At 44.2% G+C, this 21,649-nt stretch overlaps 1 protein-coding gene across 1 annotated transcript; it reads right to left on the bottom strand.

The window, feature by feature from the left end:
- Positions 1–3,116: 3,116 nt before the first annotated feature.
- Positions 3,117–19,820, bottom strand: SIGLEC6 (sialic acid binding Ig like lectin 6). Its single transcript, XM_007997799.3, has 8 exons — positions 19,739–19,820; positions 19,308–19,676; positions 18,828–19,106; positions 18,583–18,630; positions 17,865–18,122; positions 16,304–16,397; positions 15,892–15,973; positions 3,117–4,872 (listed from the first exon to the last, which is right to left on the bottom strand). The coding sequence occupies exons 1-8, from the start codon at positions 19,770–19,772 to the stop codon at positions 4,699–4,701; spliced, it is 1,338 nt and encodes a 445-aa protein (XP_007995990.3). The 5' UTR covers positions 19,773–19,820; the 3' UTR covers positions 3,117–4,698.
- Between the last annotated feature and the right edge of the window lie 1,829 nt (positions 19,821–21,649).

The following is a 21,649-nucleotide window of genomic DNA, read 5'->3' as shown; positions in this document are numbered from 1 at the left end:
AGGAGAGGGAAGGATCCCACCAGGTAAGAGCTGCATGAGGGGGCCAGGAATAGGATCATTGTCAACTGATCCATTCATTAATTCCATGTTTCCTGGGCTCCACTTATTTCTTTGTTCATCACTTCTGTAAATATTTATTAATAATGATGCCTAGCTCTGATTGGATGATGTGGTCAGCAGAATAATGGCTCCCAAAGATGTCCACCTGCTAATCCCTGGAAGCTGTGAATATGTTGCTATACAAGACAAAGAGGCTTTGCAGGTGTGATGAAGTTTAAGATCTTGAGACGGGCTATTCAGATGGGCCCAGTGTCATCCCTTGTAAAAGGGGAAGGGGAAGGATGAGAGTCAGAGAGAGATGTGAAAATGAACAGAGGTCAGAGAGGAGAGAAGATGCCACAAAACTGGCCTTGACATTGAGGAAGGGATGGGGAACCAAGAAATGCAGGTGGCTGCTGAACTCTGGAAAAGGTGAGGGAATAGGTTCTCCCCTGGAGCCTCCGGCAGGAACCAGTGTTGATTTTATAGCCCAGGGAGTCCCATTCCATCCTTCCGAACTCCAGAACTGTAGAAGGGAAGTGTTGCTGTTTTAAACCACAGACACTGGGGTGATTTGTTACAGCAGCGGCAGGAAAATAGCACAGGCAAGGACTAATCACATTGCTTCCTCCTAAATTCCTGCGATAAGCTCAGGGCTATCTTTTCCATTCCACATAAAAGGAAATTGAGGCAGAGGGACCACAGATAAGCCGCCTGAGTTGGCGCACGTGGTGGTGGTGATGGATCAAGTATTCAAATGAGGAGTCAAAAAATTACAGGTTCCGAGGGAGGGTCCCTGAGGCCAGGGCAGGGCAGGTGTGGCTGCAGAAGGAGTCCCAGGAAGAGGCCCGCCTGGCCCTGATCCAGGTTACTCTCCGCTACAGGGAGCAGACAATAAACCATGAACATCGTTATCCAGCTGTGAGTTATTGCCTGATGGATGGGAGCCGGTGTAGCGAGACAGAGTAACAAGGTCCCAAAGCCATGTAGCCTTTGGCGTGGATAACCATTGGCCCCTATGGAATTTTCACCACAGCTCAGCCTCTGCTGACCCCAGGCCCTCTTGACTCATTCAGGCCCCCCCAGCACAGGGATCCAGAATTCAGTGTCGTGGCCTCTGCTCTTCCCACACCTCCCCTTGGTCCCTGGGGCAGCTCTCACCTGAGGAGGATGAGGCAGAGGCAGAGAATCAGGATCTTTGCAGCTGCCTCACCGACGGCCACCAGAACCACCACCGCCACGGGCCCTGATTTCCCGGCAGAAAAGTGGGATGAGACGGATTCACCTGCTAAACCAAGCTCCCTTGTCTTCCCATGGCAGAAGGAATTGGACATGGGTTCTCCAGGTCCTTCCTGTATCACTGGATGTGGGGCCACATGAGCCCAGGGCTCATCACACCACCTTCTAAGACTGTCCAACCATAAGCAGGGGCTCTTGGCCCCAGGACATTTCTGGCTCACTGCTGAGCTGAGGACACTCCTAATCCTCCCAGTTTGGAGTTGTTCTCTGTTCAAGGAAAGGATCTGCAGCAGGTCCAGGCTGTAGTGTAAGAAGCTTTACAACTTGGGGTTTATAACTCAAGATGAAATTGTACTTGAAGTGTGTGGAACAATTAAGAATGTCGGTGCACCCCAGAGTGAAGACTCCTACGACTTTTGTTGCAAAGCCATGCTCTGTTTTTCAGAACATGGCGGATCTCTTGAGAAAGAGCTTCCGACTTGTTACCAGGCCTTGGTAGATGCTGATACCCTGACTATGGGATATGAAATGAATACACGATACAAACTGCTCATCATGAAGTAGGTGCTCTGTGACCCACCAAGCTAAAAAGTTGGCCATGTGAAGAAGTAATTCATTAAAAAGTGAATTTGGATTTAACAGACTTCAAGATGGGCTTCAAGAGGTCAAGAAATCACAACCAAGTGATATGAGCAGGTGGTCCAGATTCCTACAACTCCTCCTGTGTATAGTGTCTTATTTTTTCATGAAATCACACCTATGGCCTCATGGGCAGTTCTTTATGTCCCTTGCTTGAGGAGGAAAACATTTCATCTTGGTTTTCAAGTGGTTCTGCTCAATCAGCGGACACAGCAAGGAGTGGACTTCGCATCATGCGTGACAAACTCAGCTACAGTGAACCTGAAAGCTGGGCTGAAGGAACTCCCCCTAGTGGCAGAATTTCATAAATACATTTGGCTTTTCATTTATTTGAGACTGAGAGGTGGAAGGACAGATAGAAACTGAACCATGCCTTTTCATCTTGGGGCGGATTGGAGCTATTTACATTTTGCAAATCTGTTCTTCCAGTCAGTTATTTGTCACTAACTTTTATAATGTTTTTCACCATGCAGAGCATTTTAAACCCGTCTGGTTGCTGAGTTCCATGTCATTCTTCTGTCTTTCTTCATTCTATGATTGTAAAAATGTCTGTCTAATATGTGCTTTGACAAATTTTAAAAAAATGAAAGAAAAGAAACTGAACCATGCCTGTAGGATTGGGTAACACATTTGTTCCTAGAAATTTGTCCATTTTATATAAATATTCAAAGCTTTTCATACAGCTTACTACTTTCTGCTTAATTTGTATTAGATTAATGTTTTCTTCCTTATATTCCTGCATACTTATTTTTGCCTTCTATATTTCTGGATTAATTGCAACTGAGGTTTGCCCATTTTATTATTTGTATCAAAGAACTAGCAGTTCGTGACATTGTCCCTTTCTACTGAATATGTTTTCTATGGTATGTGCTCTTATCATTTGATATTTCCTTCCCTCCAATTCCTTTTGGTTTTGTTGTTCTTTTTCTAAATTCTTGAAATTAAAGCTTAGTTTATTAAATTTTAGCTTTTCCCATCTCTAGCATATAAGGTTATATATATTTCCTCTAATAAATGCTTTATTTTTACTCTAAAAGTTTCATAGTATTTTCAGTATCCAGTTTTAAATAATTTCTTATTTGTGTTATGATGATAATGATGATGATTTTTTTTTTTAGGATGGAGTCTCACTCTGTTACCCAGGCTGGAGTGCAGTGGCTTCCAGATTCAAGCAATTCTCCTGCTTCAGCCTGCTGAAGTACCTGGGATTACAAGCAAGCACCACCACACCCAGCTAATTTTTGTATTTTTAGTAGAGATGAGGTTTCACCATGTTGGCCAGACTGGTCTCGAACTCCTGACCTCCAGTGATCCACCCCCCTCAGCCTCCCAAAGTGCTGGGATTACAGGTGTGAGCCACCGCTAACTGTGGTCTTCTAAGTGTAATCTGTCTTTTTATTTTTTGTGGCTACTCTTAAGAATTTTCCTTAATAGTTGGTCTTCATTAGTTTTCTTCAATTTCACTGAAAGAGTGGAGACTGGGATTTGTAAGAGGAAGTTGCTGAAATGGACATGGGGTATTGGTGACTGGTGAGGAATTGAGTTGGGGAAATCTGGATGGGGAAGGTCATGTAGACAGCCTTGAGCAGAAAGATGATGGATGGAAACTTTATTTTGGGGAGTCATGAAGACTTCTGAACAGGGAGTGACACAGATACCTGGTGCTGTGGCCGCTGGGCCTGCTCCTTTTTAGCCTTAGGAGAAATTGCCAGCAGAAACTGTTTATTAAAACCGCTAACCAGGCCAGGCATGGTGGCTCACGCCTGTAATCCCAGCACTTTGGGAGGCCGAGGTGGGCAGATCACGAGGTCAGGAGATCGAGACCATCCTGGCTAACATGGTGAAACCCTGTCTCTACTAAAAACTCAAAAAATTAGCCGGGCATGGTGGTGGGCACCTGTAGTCCCAGCTACTTGGGAGGCTGAGGCAGGAGAATGGCGTGAACCCAGGGGGCGAAGCTTGTAGTGAGCTGAGATTGCACCACTGCACTCCAGCCTGGGTGACACAGCAAGACTCTGTCTCAAAACAAACAAACAAACAAACAACAACAACAAAAAACAGCTAACCAAAGCCAGATACAAGGCATTTATTTACAATAGTATACAGACTTTATGAAAAACTTTGTGTCAGGGCCTTTGTTAGCTGTTTTACAGCTGACAAAGCTGTATGTTAGCTGTATGCTTTCTTTGACCTTTCACAATAATCTGGTTAGACAGAAATTATTTCCCTGCCTTACAGAGCAGGGAGATAAAGTGACTTGCTCAGTAACTGGCATAGATAGAGTTGAACTCAGTTCTCTTGGACAGAAGTCCTGTGATCTGCCATATATACTAAGGAATTTATATAGTCCATTGACAACAAAAATATTAATTTTTAAAAAAATTGGACACAGTGCTATGGGCTAAAATTCATATGTTGGAAGTCTTAAATCTCAATATCTCAGAAGGTTACTGTATTTGGAGGGTCTTTAAATAGTTAATTTATTTAAATTAGGTCATAGAGAAGCCCTAATCCCATATGACTAGTGTCTTTATAAGAAGAGAAGATTAGGACATAAACACACTCAGAGGTAAGACCATGTGAAGACACAAGAGAGGCCTTAAAAGGAACCAACCCTGATAACACCTTGTTCTCAGACCTCTAACATCTAAAGCTATAAGAAAATAAAGTTCTGTGTTTACGTCACTCAGTCTGTGGTATGTTGCTGCGGCAGCCCTAGTAACCAATACACTGAAAGGTACCATGTGGTCTCCAATCAAGGTTATGGCTTTGGACAATTCCTCACTTGCGTATCTTGATTTCTGCGTATTCAGTGTTGGTGACCTCTGGTTCCTGAAGCTGCACCTTATGGAAGCGTAGGAAAGCATAGTGGAGCTCCTGCTCATCTCCTGAGATGGGGTCAGCCTCAGCAGGGTGGTCTGAAACTATGCTTCTCTGGAACTGGTGCTGATGACCCTGAATGGAAGAAAAGAAAAGATTCAGGGCTGGACAATAGGTTCTCAAAGACAGCAGCCAAGGATCAGAAAAGAGTAGAATTGATGGAACTTGATTATTTATCCATTCATGTATTATTTTATTTTATTTTTGAGATGGGGTCTCGCTCTGTTGTCCAGGCTGGAGGGCAGTGGCATGATCACGGCTCAGGCAGCCTCGAACACCTGGGTTCGAAGGATCCTCCTGCTTCAGCCTCCCGTGTAGCTGGGACTACAGGCATGCACCACACCTGGCTAATCTTTGTAGAGATGGGGTTTCACCATGTTGCCCAGGCTGGTCTTGAACCCCTGGGCTCAAGGAATTCACCCACGTTGGCTTCCCAAAGTGCTGGGATTACAAGCATGAGCCACCATGTCCACCACATTCATTTATTTTTAAATATTTAATAATTAAGATTGGCCAGCCCTTAGTGAGTGTTTACATTAATCGGTCATATTCTATTCTCAAAAAAATGCTTTGGAGTGGATTCCATGATGACATTCATCTTACAAACAGGAACACTGAGGCTAAGAGAGGCTCCACATATTGCCTAAAGACACACATCTACACACATGCACCACTGAGCAGGACTCAGAACCAGCTGATTGTGTGGGTCATGTGACATGTGCTATACGTTAAGCCATGAAGAAAGCAGACACGGTCCCAGATAGTAGGCAGTGTGGTTTCCTATGAGATGAAGTTAGTTAAAAACAGGAAACAAAATCACATTTTTAATTCATGATAGCAGATATTTTGAAATATAAAACAGGGGCAGGAGTGACATATCTGGTTCCTAGACAGGTACTGGAGGACAGGGCAGAGACTGGGTCCTGCAGAACAGGCCACCGGACACCGTCTCCTATATCTTCTCTTTCTAACACCCCTGAAAACTTGAAAGTAAAGCATGGTAAAGAAATTATGTAATGATTCCCAACAAGGTGGGGATTTAACACACACTAAGTGTGTTGTTCCTCCAAATAAACCAAGAGGCAATACAAGAAATTATAGAATGAGCAAATAAGAAAAAGTGGGAAATCTCTGGGGAAACAAAATATTTTATAGTGGGGTGTGTGTGTGTGTGTGTGTGTGTGTGTTCAGGGAGGCATTGGTGACAGTGGGTGAATGGTTACAGAAATGAGATTTATCTTCTGCTCATGTCTTTCCTCTATCATTGGGATAATATTTTCCTGCCTGCATTCTTGCTACACAAATCAGTGGCAAAGTCCGAGACTAAAAGTGTGAATTTCTATAGGAGAAATGACAGATCAGCACAAAACCCTACTGAATGAAGAAAAGAATAGGTGGAAATTGCCTCTCCCTGGGCTTCCCCTTGCCACCTTCCCCCGTCCACACATCCCAGATTTTTGGAAGACAGTCTAGGTATTACCTCCCCTAGCACCAGTTTTTCCTGAGGGTCTGAACAACAGGAATTATGACTTGAATTATTCTTGGTCAGTTCTCATTCAGGCTATGGTAGAGTAACTGGTACCTGCCCAGCATAATTAGAAAACTATACATAGTATGTGAAATAAGTGTTTTACAAGGAAAACAGGCAGCCCAGGACTGTAACATCTGAAAGAAAGGAAACCAATGAGGTGAGTCCCATGATCAAATGACAATTTCCAAACTGCAGTATGTGGAGGATAAATCCAAGAGGAACCCAAGAATCTTATGAAACTGGAGGCAGCAACTGCAGTTCAAGTGGGAATAGTGTGGGTGGAATTTATAGAGCAGAGTACAGAGAGAAACAACTACACAGGGAAAGAACTCCAGAAAGTATGCATAGAGGTCCCCTTGAATCTTTGGCTGAATACTAAGCTGTGTGCACACAGTGAAAGGCTGAAAGCCTGGGTACATGCTGCTGGAGAAGGAACAGCTATGAGAAAGCTGGAATGAAGGCAAATAGAAAGTCACCCGACCAAAGCTTTTATAAAAATCTTTGAATGGGCCAAGACGATCTACTAATAAATTAACTGCATTCGAGAACAAAGCTCCACAATTTTTAAAGGAAGATTAAAATATCCAGATAATCAACAATATAACACAATGTCTAGTATGCCACCAAAATCGCTACCCATGCAAAGAAGCTGTGGAATGTAAGCAATGAAAAGTATATCGGTAAATAGAAACATATCGGCCGGGCACGGTGGCTCAAGCCTGTAATCCCAGCACTTTGGGAGGCTGAGACGGGCGGATCATGAGGTCAGGAGATCAGGACCGTCCTGGCTAACACGGTGAAACCCCGTCTCTACTAAAAAATACAAAAAACTAGCCGGGCGAGGTGGCGGGCGCCTGTAGTCCCAGCTACTCCAGAGTCTGAGGCAGGAGAATGGCGTAAACCCGGGAGGCGGAGCTTGCAGTAAGCTGAGATCCGGCCACTGCACTCCAGCCTGGGCGACAGAGCGAGACTCTGTCTCAAAAAAAAAAAAAAAAAAAAAAAAAAAGGTTGTAATATTTTAAAACTACCAAAAAGGCAAAAAAGGGTGATAAATATAAAAGGACAAATATAAATGTAAAGCAAAGAGCAATCTGGTAGAATTAAACTGAGCCAAATAAATAATCACATTAAATATAAATGGTCTAAACACTCCAGTTAAAAGGAAGATATTGGCAGACTTGATAAAATAGGTAGAATAAATGTTGTGATATCTGTAACACAGACACAATACATATGAAGGCACAAATGTGTTAAAAATAAGAGGAGAGAAAACACATAACAAATAAGCACTAATATTAAGAACACTAGAGTGGCAATATTAAATCAGACAGTGTATTTTAGGAAAAGAAATATTACCAGAAATAAAGACATTTCATAATGATAAACAAGCCAATTCATTAAAAGACATAAAAATCCTAAGTGCATATGCAACCAATCACAGAACATGATTTAACAAATAAATTGTAAAAGTAAGCAGACAGAAAATCACTAAGGATATAGAAGGCTTGAACACTAGTGTAAAATAACTTGACCTAATTGACATTTGTAGATTACTACATCCAGTATCTTCAGAAAACACATTCTTTGCAATCGCACATGTAACATTCACCATGGTAGACTGATATTTCATGTACTTGTACTACCAGTGACTGAGATAAGAGTTTTTTAAAAATTGACTATAGAGTGTGCACCACTCTAATGGAGAGGAGATAGAATAGCAAGTAGACATTAGCTCTCCAACTAGACTGTCCAGAAGGACACGTTGAGATTCATCAAGGAAGCAACATGACCCAGAGTGCAGAGAAGAATGAGACAAGGCTGCTCTGGACCTAGGATTGGCATGGAGCCAAGGGAGGCTCCCCACCGCAGGGAAACAGTGAATGAGTGACAGCCCGCAAGGACCCACACTTCTGCCATGGACCTTTGTAATCCTGGGCATGAGAGATCCCCCTGAGGCCTCCAGACTGACATGGAGAGCTGTGTGGAGACTGGGCAGAGCCACTGCTCAGGCCTATGTGGAGTCCCAAGGGCCTTGGACCTATGAGCACCTGGGCACCAGTATCATAGCTCCACCACCAAGAGAGGCCAGGCTGTCTCACACGCCCTCAGGGTAGAGACCACATTTATGGGGCTGAGGAGTAGATGGTTTGCAGACCTCACCTCTGCTACAACTTGCCAGACAAAGTTCACTGGCCTGGGACCCCAGCACAGCCACCCCACCCCTGCCTGAGCACTTGGGCCAGTAGCAGCTCTCCATTTCTCTGGGACAGGGCTCCCAGAGGTAACAGACAAGCCTGCTGTTTTTTTCTGCCTCCACAGGTCCCACTCCTACTCCCCTGAGGCTGGAGAAGGAGAAAAGAGCATAAGAGCTATCACTGGCCCTGCTTTATGGAACACACTGGAACTGCTTTATGGAAAAGCAGCCAGACTATTTCAGTGTGGGTCCCTGCCCCATTATTCCTCACTGAGAAGGACCTCCTGACCCGGGCCCCCAGCACAGCTGCCCTGCCCCCACCTGAGTTGGTGGCAGTTATGTGTTTCTCTGGGGAGGATATCCCAGGTTCAACCCACAGCCTCTTTGCCATTGCCACTGCAGTGGTACTGCCCTTGATGCCTTCAGGCTGGGAAAATAATAAAGACCTTGATCACTTTGCTGGCACCTCCAACACACTGCAACCACCATACAGAAAGGAGCCCAGACTCGCTTCCCTGTGGGCCTCCTACTCTCCGCTCTTCACCAGGCAGGGCCTCTGGCTGGGGCCTGCAGCACAGTGGCCCCACCTCTAGATGAACGTTCCCATTGGCAGTGGCTCTGTGTCTTTCTGGGGTGGAGGTCTCAGAGCAGCTGGCAGCCCCTCTGCCATTGCTGCTGCAGCCATACTGCTCTCGCTGCTCTCAGGCTGGGGAAGGAACAAAGAGCCTGATTTATTTGGTGGAACCTCCAGCATGCCACAGCACTACAGAGAGGAGCCCAGTCTCTCCTCCCTGTGAGCCTCCAACCATTACTCTTCGCCGGGTAAGTCCACCTGCTTGGGCTCACAGCACAGTTTCTTCAACCAGGGGTGATTATTCCAATTGGCAGCAGCTCTGCATTCCTCTAGGATGAAGCCCCAAGAAACAAGGAAAAAGCCCTCTATCATTGGCACTTCCAAGGTCCCTGGGCCTGCTGCTCCAAGCTGGGAGGAAACAAAATGCCTGGGCTCACCAAAGGGCTGTAGTGTGCAGCCCAAGAGTGCCAAGTCAAGATCTGTAGCCAGCACTTGAGTGAGAGAGGAGCCCACACTCTCAGAGCACTGGGAGGGAGCATGGCTGCAAATGTGAGGAAATACAGAGGATTCACGTGGCTGAACAAGAGCCTACCTGCCAGCCATTATGCTTAAGCACCATGTGTTGGATCACATCCAAACTTCAACATCAGAAATACTTTGCTAATATACCCCACTGTGAAACTAAGGACAAGAATTTAGCAACAAATAAAGACCCTGCGCAAAGCTTTGGCCTTCTGAAAACATCCAGAAACAAAGACAACTGACTGTATTCAAATTACAGCACAATTAAGGAAACATGAGCTCACATAAATGAGAAAGAACCAGTGCAAGAACTGTGGCAAATCTAAAACCCAGAGTGTCTTCTTACCTCATAATGACCACACTAGTTCCCCAGCAAAAGTTCTTAACCAGGATGAAATGGCTAAAATAATAGACAAAAAATTCAGAATCTGGATGACAATCAAGATTATTGAGATTCAGGAGAAAGTAGAAACCCATTCCAGGGAATCAAAGGAATCCAGTTAAACAACTGAAGAGATAAAAGATGAAATAGCCATCTTAAGAAAGAACCAAACTGAGCTGATAGAGCTGAATAACACACTATAAAAATTTCATACACAATCAGAAGTATTAACAGCAGAATAAACCAAGCTGAGGAAAGAATATCAGAGCCCAAAGACTGATTCTTCAAATTAACTCAGGCAGACAAAAATAAAGAACAAAGAATTTTAAAAATGACAAAACCTCTAAAAAATGTGGGATTATGTAAAGAGACCAAATCTACAACTCATTGGCATCCCTGAAAGAGGAGAGAGAGCAAGCAACTTGAACAACATATTGGAGGATATTGTCCACAAAAATTTCCCCAGCCTCTCTAGAGAGGTCAGCATGCACATTCAGGAAATTCAGAGAACCTCGTTAAGATAATATATAAGACAATCATCCCCAAGACACACAGTCATCAGGTTCTCCAAGATCAATGCCAAAGAAAAAATATTACAGGCAGCTAGAGAGGAGAGACGAGTCACGTACAAAGATTATCCCATCAGGCTAATAAAGGACCTTTTAGCAGAAAGATTGCAAGCCAGAAGAGATTGGGGGGCCTATATTCAGGATCCTTAAATAAAAGAAATTCCTATCAAGAATTTCATACCCAACCAAACTAAGTTTCATAAGAGAAGGGAAATAAAATCCTTTTCGTCCCAAGCAAATGCGAAGGGAATTAATTACCACCATATGTGCTTTACAAGAGGTCCTTAAGATAGTGCCAAACATGAACACAAAAACATTTACCTACCACCACAAAAACACACTTAAGTACACAGATCATTGACACTATAGAGCAAATACAGAAATCAAGTCTGCATAACAACAAGCTAACAACATGATGTCAGGACCTAATCCTCACATATCAATATTAACCTTGAACATAAGTGAGCTAAATACCCAAATTAAAAGGCATAGAGTGGCAAGTTGGATAAAGAAACAAGACCCAACTGTATTTTATCTTCAACAGACCCATCTCACATGCAATTACACCTATAGTTTCAAAGCAGAGAGATGGAGATAGATCTATCAAGCAAATGGAAAGCAGGGGTTGCTATTCTTATTTCATACAAAACATATTTTAAAACAACAATGATCAAAAAGGACAAAGAAGGGAATTACATAATGATAGAGGGTTCAATTCAAGAAGAAGACTCAACTCTCTCATAAGTATATATGGATCAACACTGGAGCACCCAGATTCATAAAGCAAGTTCTTAGAGACTTACAAAGAAATTCAGATAACCACACAATAACAGTGGGAAACTTCAAGACACCCCTGATGTATTGAACAGATCATCCAGGCATAATACTAACAAAGATATTCAGGACCTAAACTTGACACTTGAGCAAATGGATCTAACAGACATCTGTACAACCTTCCACTAAACAAAGTCAGAATACACATTCTCCTCATCAGCACATGGCACATACTATAAAATTGACCACATGCTTGACCGTAAAGCAAGTCTCAACACATTTTAAAAAAAGAAGAAAACAAATCATACCAACTACACTCTCAGCCCACAGCACAATAAAAATGGAAATCAATACCAAGAAGACCTCTCAAAACCATACGACTAAATGGAAATGAAATAATCTGCCACTGAATGACTTTTGAGTAAACAATGAAATTAAGGCAGAAATCAAGAAATTGTTTGAAATAAATGAAAACAAAGATACAGCATATCAGAATCTTTGGAACACAACTAAAGCAGTGTCAAGAGGAAAGTTTTCAGCACTAAATGCCCAAGTGAAATGGTTACATATATCTAACCAATTAGCAACCTAACACCACATCTAGAGGAACTTGAAAAACAAGCGCAAACCAACCCCAACGCTAGCAGAAGTAAAGAAGTAACCAAAATTAGAGCTGAACTGAACAAAATGGAGGTGAGAAAAAACATACAAAAGACTTTTTCAAAACCAAAAGTTGGTTTTCTGAAAGAATAAATAAGACTGATAGACCACTATCTGGAATCAGAAATGACGAAGGGGACATTACCACCAACCTCACAAAAATACAAAAGAAGAAAAAACCCTCAGAGACTATTATGAACACCTCTATGCCCACAAACTAGAAAACCTAGAAGAAATGAACAAATTCCTGGAAACATTTTATAAAACCTCCCAAGATTAAACCAGGAAGAAATTGAAACCCCAAACAGTTAAGTAATGAGTACTGAAATTGAATCAGTGGTAGGAAAACCCACCAATCAGAAGAAGTCCTGAACCATATGGATTCACAGCTGAATGCTACCAGATGTATAAAGAAGAGCTGGTACCAGTCCTACTAAAACTATTTCAAAAAATCAAGAAGGAAAGACTCCTCCCTAACTAATTTTATGAGGCCAGCATCATTCTGATACTAAAAATCTGGCAGAGACACAATGAAAAAAGAAAACTTCAGGACAATAGCCCTAATGAACATACATGCAAAAATCCTCAATAAAATACTAGCAAACCAATTCCAGCAGCACATCAAAAAGCTAATCCACTACAATCAAGTAGGTTTTATTCCTGGGATTAAAGATTGGTTCAACATTTGCAAATCAATAAATATGATGTATCACATAAACAGAACTAAAATAAAAACCGCATGATCATCTCAATAGATGCAGAGAAGGCTTTTGATAGAATTCAATATCCCTCCATGTTAAAAACCTTGAACAAGCTAAGCATCAAAGGTACATACCTCAAAATGGTAAGAGCCATCTATGACAAAACCACAGCCAACATCATACTAAATGGGCAAAAGCTGGAAGAACTAGAACAATACAAGATGCCCTCTCTCACCATTCCTCTTGAACACAGTACTGGAAGTCCTAGCCAGAGCAATAATGTGAGAGAAAGAAAAGACATCCAAATGGGAAGAGAGGAAGTCAAATTATCTCTGCAGAAGATGTGATTCTATATCTAGAAAATTCCATAGTCTTTGCTCAAAGGTTCCTAGATCTGATAAACAACTTCAGAAAGTTTCAGGATACAAAATCAATGTACAAAACCCAGCAGCATTTCTATACACCAGTAACATCAAAGATGAGAACCACATCAAGAATGCAATCCCATCACAATAGCTACAAAAGAATAAAATGCCTAGAAATAGAGCTAACCAACCACAGAGGTGAAAGATCTCTAAAAAGAGAAGTACAAAACACTGCTGAAAGAAGTCAGAGACAACACAAATGGAAAAATATTCCATGCTCATGGATAGGAAGAATTGATATTATTAAAATGACCATACTGTCCAAAGCAATTTACAGATTCAATGCTATTCCTATTAAACTATCAATGACATTTTTCACAGAACTAATAAAAACCACTCTAAAATTCATTTGGAATAAAAAAAGAACATGAATAGCCAAAGCAACCCCAAACAAAAAGAACAAACCAGGAAGCATCATATTACCTGATTTCAAACAATGCTACAAGGCTATATAGCATCAAACAATGCTACAAGGCTACAATGCTACAAGGCTATAGTATATCAAACAGCAAGATACTTGTACAGAAAGACACGTAGAACAATGGAACAGTTTAGAGAACCCAGAAATAATGCTGCAAACTTACAACTATCTGATCTTTGACAAAGCTGACAATAACAAGCAGTGAAGAAAGGACTTCCTATTCAATAAATGGTGCTGGGATAATTAGCTGGTCATATGCAGAAGATCAAAACTGTACTTCCAGCTTTCACCATGTAAAAAAAAAAAAAAAACTCAAGATGAATTAAAACCTTAGATGTAACATGTAAAATATTAAAAACTCTAGAAGAAAACCAAGGAAACACCATTCTGAACATTGGCCCTGGGAAAGATTTCATGGCCAAGACTCCAAAAGCAGTTTCCACAAAAACAAAAATTGACAAGTGGGACCTAATTAAACTAAAGATCAGGGTTAAGAGGAAAGCTTCTTCTGCGCAGCAAAAGAAATTATCAGCAGAGTAAACAGACAACCTACAGAATGGGAGAAAATATTTACAAACTACAAACATCTAACAAACTTCTAATATCCGGAGTCTATAAGGAGTTTAAACAAATTAACGAGCAAAAACCAAACAACTCCTTTAAAAAGTGGCAAAGGATATGAATAGACACTTCTCAAAAGAAGACTTTTATATGGCCAACAAGTAAAAAAAGAAATGTTCAATATCACTAATCATTAGGGAAATGCAAATCAAAACCACAGTGAAATACCACCTCACGCAAGTCAGAATGGCTATTACTAAAAAAAGTGAAAAAATAACAGATGTTGGCAAGGTTGTAGAGAAAAAGGAACACTTATACGCTGCTAGTGGGAATGTATGTTAGTTGAGCTACTGTGGAAAACAGTCTGGAGATTTCTCAAAGACCTTAAAGTAGAATTACCCTTCAACCCAGCAATCCCATTACTGGGTATATACCCAAAGGAATATTAATTATTCTATCTTAAAAATATATGCATGCATTTGTTCATTGCAGCACTATTCACAATAGCAAAGACATAGAATCAACCTAGATACCCATCGATGGTGGGCTGGATAAAGAGAATGTGGTACATAGACACCATGGAATACTATGCAGCCATAAAAAAGAATGAGATCATGTCCTTTGCAGCAACATGGATGGAGCTGGAGACCATTATCCTAAGCAAATTAACACAGGAACAGAAAACCAAATACTGTATGTTCTCATTTAAATGTGGGAGTTAAACATTGAGCACACATAGACACAAAGAAAGGAACAATAGACACTAGGACCTACTTGAGGGTGGAGAGTGGGAGGAGGGTGAGAATTGAAAAACAACCTATTGGGTGTTATGCTGATTACCTGGGTGACAAAATTATCTGTACAGCAAACTCCCATAACATACAAATCAACTATAACCGTGGATGTATCTATTTCCCCTTGCAGCTCTGTTGGTTTTTGTTCATTTATTTTGATAAATAATGCTCTGTTATTGAGTGCATATACATTTAATATATTTATATATTTAATGAAGTGATAGAAGCCAGTTACATGGAGTAAGTATTGTGTGATTCCATTTTCATGAAGTTCCAGAATGGACGAAACTAATAGATAGTGATAGGGGTCATAAAAGTGATTGCTGGAAATGAGACATTGACTGGGAAAGAAAATGAGACAACTTGGAAGGATGATGAAAAGATTCCCTATCTTAAGTGGGGACATGGTTACAGTGTGTGTACATTTGCCCAAACTAATTTAACTGGACACTTAAAATGCGTGCTTTCTATTATAAAGTATGCCTCCTCCATAATGTCATAAAGTTGACATTAAGTAAACACTGTAGTTGATGTGAAAAATGCAATATAATGGTGATGAGCAGTAATGACTTCGGGTTGATTTGGACTGTCTACTATAGGGCTTATATCTACCACATTCCTTGTACTTAATGCACCTGACACAGACTAAGTTTTGTTCATTTCTTTTTCTCAATAATCAATGCCATAAGAAAAGGCCAATATTCCAGGAAATATGATAATCTGATATATGAGGAGCATAAATACCTCCAACAAATTAACTGGAGTACATATTTCATCAGAACTATTAGATTCAGTTCCACATGTGACTATTTTAAATTATTGACATCAATACTTTTAAAATTATTACTGAATCAAAACTTTAAAATAGTCACATGTGGAACTGCAGGGAATGTCAGGTGTTAATGAAGAAATGCCTTAGGGTCCTTACGTAGGGCAGCATTCAAAAGGGGCAATGCTGAGTGGAAATTAAGGCCTCTATCACTCACCCTGGAGCCTGAGACCATGATGGGGTTCACATCGTCCATGTTTTGCACTGGCTCGGCTGCTTTCTTCCTTCTGGTCTTCACTCTGAGGGAACAGCACCAAACCTTTCAGCCAGGTTATTTGGAGCCTCTTTCCCCAAAAAAGAACCATCTCCCCACTCCCTGTGGAGAGTACAGAAGTAATGAAGAGGTCCAGGTGATCCCACAAGCCCAAGAGTTGAACCATGGTTTCAAAGAGACCTCATGCTTGGCTCAGCTGGTCAACGGGGTAATTCACACCACCACTACCCTCCCTTTCCTCACTCTCGACTTTCCCAAGCACCCCATTTTCCTCCACTTGGGTTTCTGAGATTCTGCCACCTGTGTGCCCTTCCCACATCACGTCTTTCTGTGCCTCCCTGGAGCCCACTCTCACCTGAAGATGAAGCCAACACAGAGGAAAACCAGGGCTGTGGTGCCAGCTCCCCAGACTGCTCCCAGGACACCACCAACCCCGCCTTCTGGTTTCCCTATAATTGGAATTTTGAGTGAACTCCAGTTCCACTTCCAGTACATCCTCCCAACAGCCATTCCTCTCCACCTTCCACTAATGTGACCACCCCCAATCCAGGACTCAGTCACTCACCATTTCACTGCCCTGTGAACCCGGAACCAGCCTCTTCTCTCTCCATGACTCCCCCTTCCCCCAACTGCAAGACTGAGGACGTTGCGTCCCCAGCCACTCTGGTCTGGGCCTTGGAAACGTCTTCTCCAAGCTTCATTTCTCTGGAGCAGTTAGGGTTAAATTATGTCTCCCCACAATTCCTATTTTGAAGTCCTAACCCCCAGCACCTGAAAGCGTGACCTGATTTGGAGAAGGGTCATAGCTGATGTAATTAGTTATAATGAGGTCATCCTGGATCAGGGTGAGCCCTAATCCAATATGACTACTGTCCTTATAAAAAGGGGAAAATGTGGGTTGGTTGCGGTGGTTCACACCTGTAATTCCATCACTTTGGGAGGCCGAGGCGGGCAGATCACGAGGTCAGGAGATTGAGACCATCCTGGCCAACATGGTGAAACCCGTCTCTACTCAAAATATAAAAATTAGCTGGGCATGGTGGTGAGCGCCTGTAGTCCCAGCTACTCAAGCGGCTGAGGCAGGAGAATCGCTTGAACCCGGGAGGTGGAGGTTGCATATGTCAGATTATCACATTGCAGTGAGCCAAGATCACACCATTGCATTCCAGCCTAGCAACAGAGTGAGACTTCCTCTCAAAAAAAAAAAAAAAAGGAAAATGTGGACACAGACGCACATGAGGACACAGACACCACCATGTGAAGATTAAGTCAGAGGTCAAGGCAATGCTCCTTCAAACCAAGGAACGCCAAAGACTCCCAGGAAACCACCAGAAGCCAGGGAAGGAGCATGGAAGAGATTCTCCCTCACAGCCTCAGAAGGAACCAACTCTAACACCACGCATGATCTTGGACTTCTGACCTTGAGAACTGTGAGACAATACATCCCTATTGTTTAAGTCATGCACTTTGAAATACTTTGTTATGGCAGCCCTAGCAAACTCATACAAGAACCCAGGCTTCTCTTCCCCCAGCTGTCACCTCTTAGCAGACTCCTGACCTGGTAGCAACTGGGACAGAGCTGCTCTGGGATGTTCTGGGCCTCGAAGCTGAGCCTGAGACTTGAGCTGAATCCCTGGCAGAGGCTAAGGGAGCTGTTGGCCAAGGGACCGGCTGGCTGGGGGTGACTGTGAAGGAGCCATGGCTGCTGTTCCCATTCCTCCAGCATCCCCTCCCCAAGCTGCCGGTGCAGGGAGGAGCTGCTGCAGTGTGGACTCTAAGCCTCCCAGAGGCAGGAGGGTCCCAGCAGTTGTGAGGGGTCTGGGGAGGGAGGACAGGACTTAGCAGGGGCCTCTTCTCTGAATACTATGGAGTTCTCGCCCAGCTGCCCACACTCTCGCGCACCTCCCCACACTCACATTGCACAAAGAGACTCAGAGAGATTTGCAGGGAGCCCAGAGGGTGCTGAGCGCGGCAGGTGAAACCTCCTTCTTCTGCAGACCCTACTTGCGACAGCTCCAGGACCCCGGTATTGGAGATGGGTGTGGCGTTCAGGGCAGGGAAGCCCTGGAACCAGCTCAGGTGCGCAGGGGGGTTGCCGTCAGCATCACAGAGCAGCCGCAGAGCCTGGCCCTCCAGGACGGGGAGGGACGAGGTGTTTTGCAGGATTTTGAGGGCTTTGGGGAGAGAGGTGCAGAGAGTGAGAGATGGGGTATAGGGGCAAGGCACTGGTGTCCCTCTCCTCCTGTGGGGTCCACACTAGCTCTGAGGAGGAGACTAGTAAAGTGGGGGCCTCAGGTCTTCAGAAGAGCCCAGACCATTTCCCTGGAGCAGCCCAGGTTGCCCTGCAGAGAGTGGAGCAGGGGCTGGGGACAGCGTCGTGGCAAACAAGTGCCATTCCTGGACCATGGAGATGCCTGCAGCAGTAGGAAGACAAGCAGCGTCAGAGAGAAGCGGGAGTGTGAGGGGTGCGGCAGCTCCTGTGGGTGAGGTGACAAAGGCTGGGGGTGAGGAAAGATTCCGTTCAGGGCTTTGAAGTCTATGGAGGCCTTAGTCCTGGCTTCTCATATTGATCCCCGTTAGTCCCCACTCTGCTTCCATCCAGCCCTGGAGAGAACAGGACAGGCTGGTTCCTACCTGTGCTGTTTCCTTGGAAGATGCTGATGGTCACTTTCTGTGGAGCATCTGGGGTGGAAAGAGGTGGCAGCCTCAACATCCCTGAAGAGGAACGGTAGGCATGGGGCCTTCCCCTCAGGAGCCATGAAAACAGGGAAGGGAGCTATCCTCTTTGGCGACCAGGTCCCCAACTTTAAGCTCTGGCTCAGCCCTGCCCTGTCCCCCTCCTACCCTCAGGGACCCGGGGGTCCTGGCCCAGCACTCACAGGAGACATTGAGCTGGATGGTTCTCTCCATGGTTACACCGACTCCAGGGAACGTCACCTGACAGGTGAGGTTGGTGCTGTGGTCCTGGGGCCGTGGGGTGATCGTGAGCACCGAGGACTGGGTGGTCCTGAGGCCCAGGGAGGTGGGGGCAGCTGACATCCAGGAGAAGATGGGGGGCGTCCCCTGCTCACAGGCCCAGGGCACAGAGCAGTTCAGGGTCCTGGAACAGCCGGACTCCAGGGTCCCTGGGATGGAGATGCTGGGCCTGTGGCTCAGGGCTGGTGAGGAGATGGGGACACAGGATCAGGACTGGGGTATGAGGTTTCACCCAGAGGGAAGCCCAGTCTCTGCTTCAGCTCCTCCCCTGAGCCCAACAGGCTTAATTCTACCCACCTCCCAGGACAGGAGTCCTGTCCCAGCCCTGCCCTACAGCCCCCATGATCTTCCCCTGATGGCCAGTCCTGGAGCTGGTTCCTTACCCATCACACACACAGAGAGCTTGGAAGATTTATAAGATGGATAACCAAAATTTGGCCATTTCGGCTTCAACCGAAGGACGTATGCAGCATTGTCCCTCCTCCGGGCATCTCTGATGCTCAGGGAGCAGTTCTTACTGCTGAGATCCCAGAGGAGGTGGAATCGGTCCCGGGTCTCCTCCTGCACTTCTTTATGTGGGTCATTTGTGGCCACTGGAACATCAGCCCCTTCCAAGTACCAGTAGCCATAATAATCGTACCAGGGTGAATAGATAGTGGGCAATCTGCAGGGTAGGAGGACGCACAGACCCTCCTGCACCGTCAACGACTCTGGTCCCTCCAGCTGGAATGTCCACTCCCGAGCCAGGGCCCCTGTGGAGACATGAGGGTCAGCTCGGCCCAGCCCCACGGCCCCTCTCCCCTGGCCCACTCACCTGCCCACAGCAGGAGCAGCAGCAGCGGTAGCATCTCTGAGGCGGAGGCTTCCTGGGCTCCCTGCGTGAGCAGAGAATGGGAAGGGAGTGGAGGGGAAGGACTGCGGGGAGGAATGGGTGGCTAGGGAGGAGCGCGTGATGTTGGCGATTCACAGAAGAGGAACTGCAAAGCCACAGGCCGTCGGAGCTCCACTCCCTCTGCACAGAGCAGACGGAAACCTTGCAACCCAGAGACCTCAGAGACCTGCTCAAATGAGAGCAGAGGAGCAGAGACTGTGTCCCGCCTCCCACCTCAGGGCTTCCTGCGAGCACCAGAGCCTGGACCAGGGCCTCCGGGGGCATCTGAGGAATGGGACACCCGTGTCTAAGGCCCTCCTACTCTGAGGTGCTTTTCTGTGCCCCACTGTTTACACCTGGGAGCTGGTCACTGCTGGCCTCAGAGAGTCACAGCCTCATCACAAGCCATGAGAAAGTCAGTCCTGCAGGATATAGGATTCTGTAGGGTCTGTGGGAGTGTTTGGGGCAGTGAAAGGAAGAAGGGTCCCAGGTGCAGTGTGGGTGGTAGCCACTCATTCATTCACTCATTCATTCATTCACATAGTGAACATCTGTATGTAGACGGGGCTGGAGAAGAGATGCCAGGGACCTGGTCTCTACCCTTGAGATGATCCCCATGCATAGCCTCCCATCCTCAGCACACACACATCGTCTGGCTTTGGAGCTGTGGACTGGTGAGTTTGCCATGTGTCACAGTAGAATGCTGGATATTTTTAAAAACGTGAGTATGGAGGTTTTTCCTTGACAGCTAGTATGCTTACAAAATTTCAATGACATCTCCAAAATAAGAACCATGCAGCACTTCATGTAAACCAAAAGGGAGGACACATATTTTGTGAATTGCAGTGCAGAAGAAACTTCTTTGGAATTAATGTCGCCACTCAGTGCAGTGTGGACTGGAGAAGTTTTTTTTTTAGGTCCTCATCATAGAGATTAGCAATTTCTTTCCTGTAAAAAATCTGCTTCTCACGGTTAAAGGTGGCACAAAAGACATATTTCTGGGCAACAGGAGTGGAATATCCAGAGAAAATTAAAATTTTAGGTCTAGGTCACAGGGTTTTCCATTTTCCTCTGTGCAGTATGCATCTGGCAAATCTTTAATACCTATGAGGTATTAGAATTTGCCACCATATATTTGTAATGTTTTTTATTTCTACAAACTTAAGGAGTAAATGTAAATTTTTGTTGCATGTATATAATGCATAGTGATTATGTCAGGATATTTAGAGTGTCCGTCACCTGAGTGCAATACATTCTTGTTAACTAAAATCACACTACTCTGCTCCCTAACACTGAATTTGTTCCTTCTAACTCTATGTTTGTACCACTTCACTCACTTCTCTTCATCTTCCCTCCTCCCCTTATCTGACCCTTTCCAGTCTCGTTGTCTGTCTTTCTACTGTCTACCTCCATGTAATAATATTTTTCTAGCTCCCACATGTAAGTGAGAACATGCAATATTTGTCTTTTTGTGTATGGCTTATTTCAATTTAGATAATGAATTCCAGTTCCATCCATGCTGCCGCAAATGACACGATTTCGTTCTTTTTTATGGCCAAATAGTATATATACCATATTTTCTGTATCCATTCATCTGTTAATTGACACTTAGGTTGATTCCATATCTCTGATATTGCGAATAGTGCAGCAAAAAACATGTGAATGCAGGGGTCTCTTTGATGTATTTATTTCTTTCTCTTCGGGTAGATACCCAGTAGTGGGATTGCTTGTGTGATTGAATAGTAATTCTATTTTTAGTTCCTGAGAAATGTCCGTAGTGTTTTCCAAAGTGGCTGTACTAGTTTAAATTCCCACCAACAGTACAGAAGAGTTATCTTTCTCCTCATCCTTGCC

The sequence above is a fragment of the Chlorocebus sabaeus genome, chromosome 6 (genome assembly GCF_047675955.1).
Source record: "Chlorocebus sabaeus isolate Y175 chromosome 6, mChlSab1.0.hap1, whole genome shotgun sequence".
Classification (NCBI taxonomy): Eukaryota; Metazoa; Chordata; class Mammalia; order Primates; family Cercopithecidae; genus Chlorocebus; species Chlorocebus sabaeus.
This window is presented reverse-complemented; position numbering and strand designations above follow the sequence as displayed.

Coding starts and splice junctions, on each gene's coding strand:
- SIGLEC6 (XM_007997799.3), bottom strand. CDS start 19,772: ATGCTACCGCTGCTGCTGCTCCTGCTGTGGGCAG. Junction 18,123..18,582: donor CTTCCAAGGAAACAGCACAG/GTAGGAACCAGC, acceptor CTCTCCCCAAAG/CCCTCAAAATCCTGCAAAAC. Junction 16,398..17,864: donor TCTGAGTCTCTTTGTGCAAT/GTGAGTGTGGGG, acceptor TTCCAATTATAG/GGAAACCAGAAGGCGGGGTT.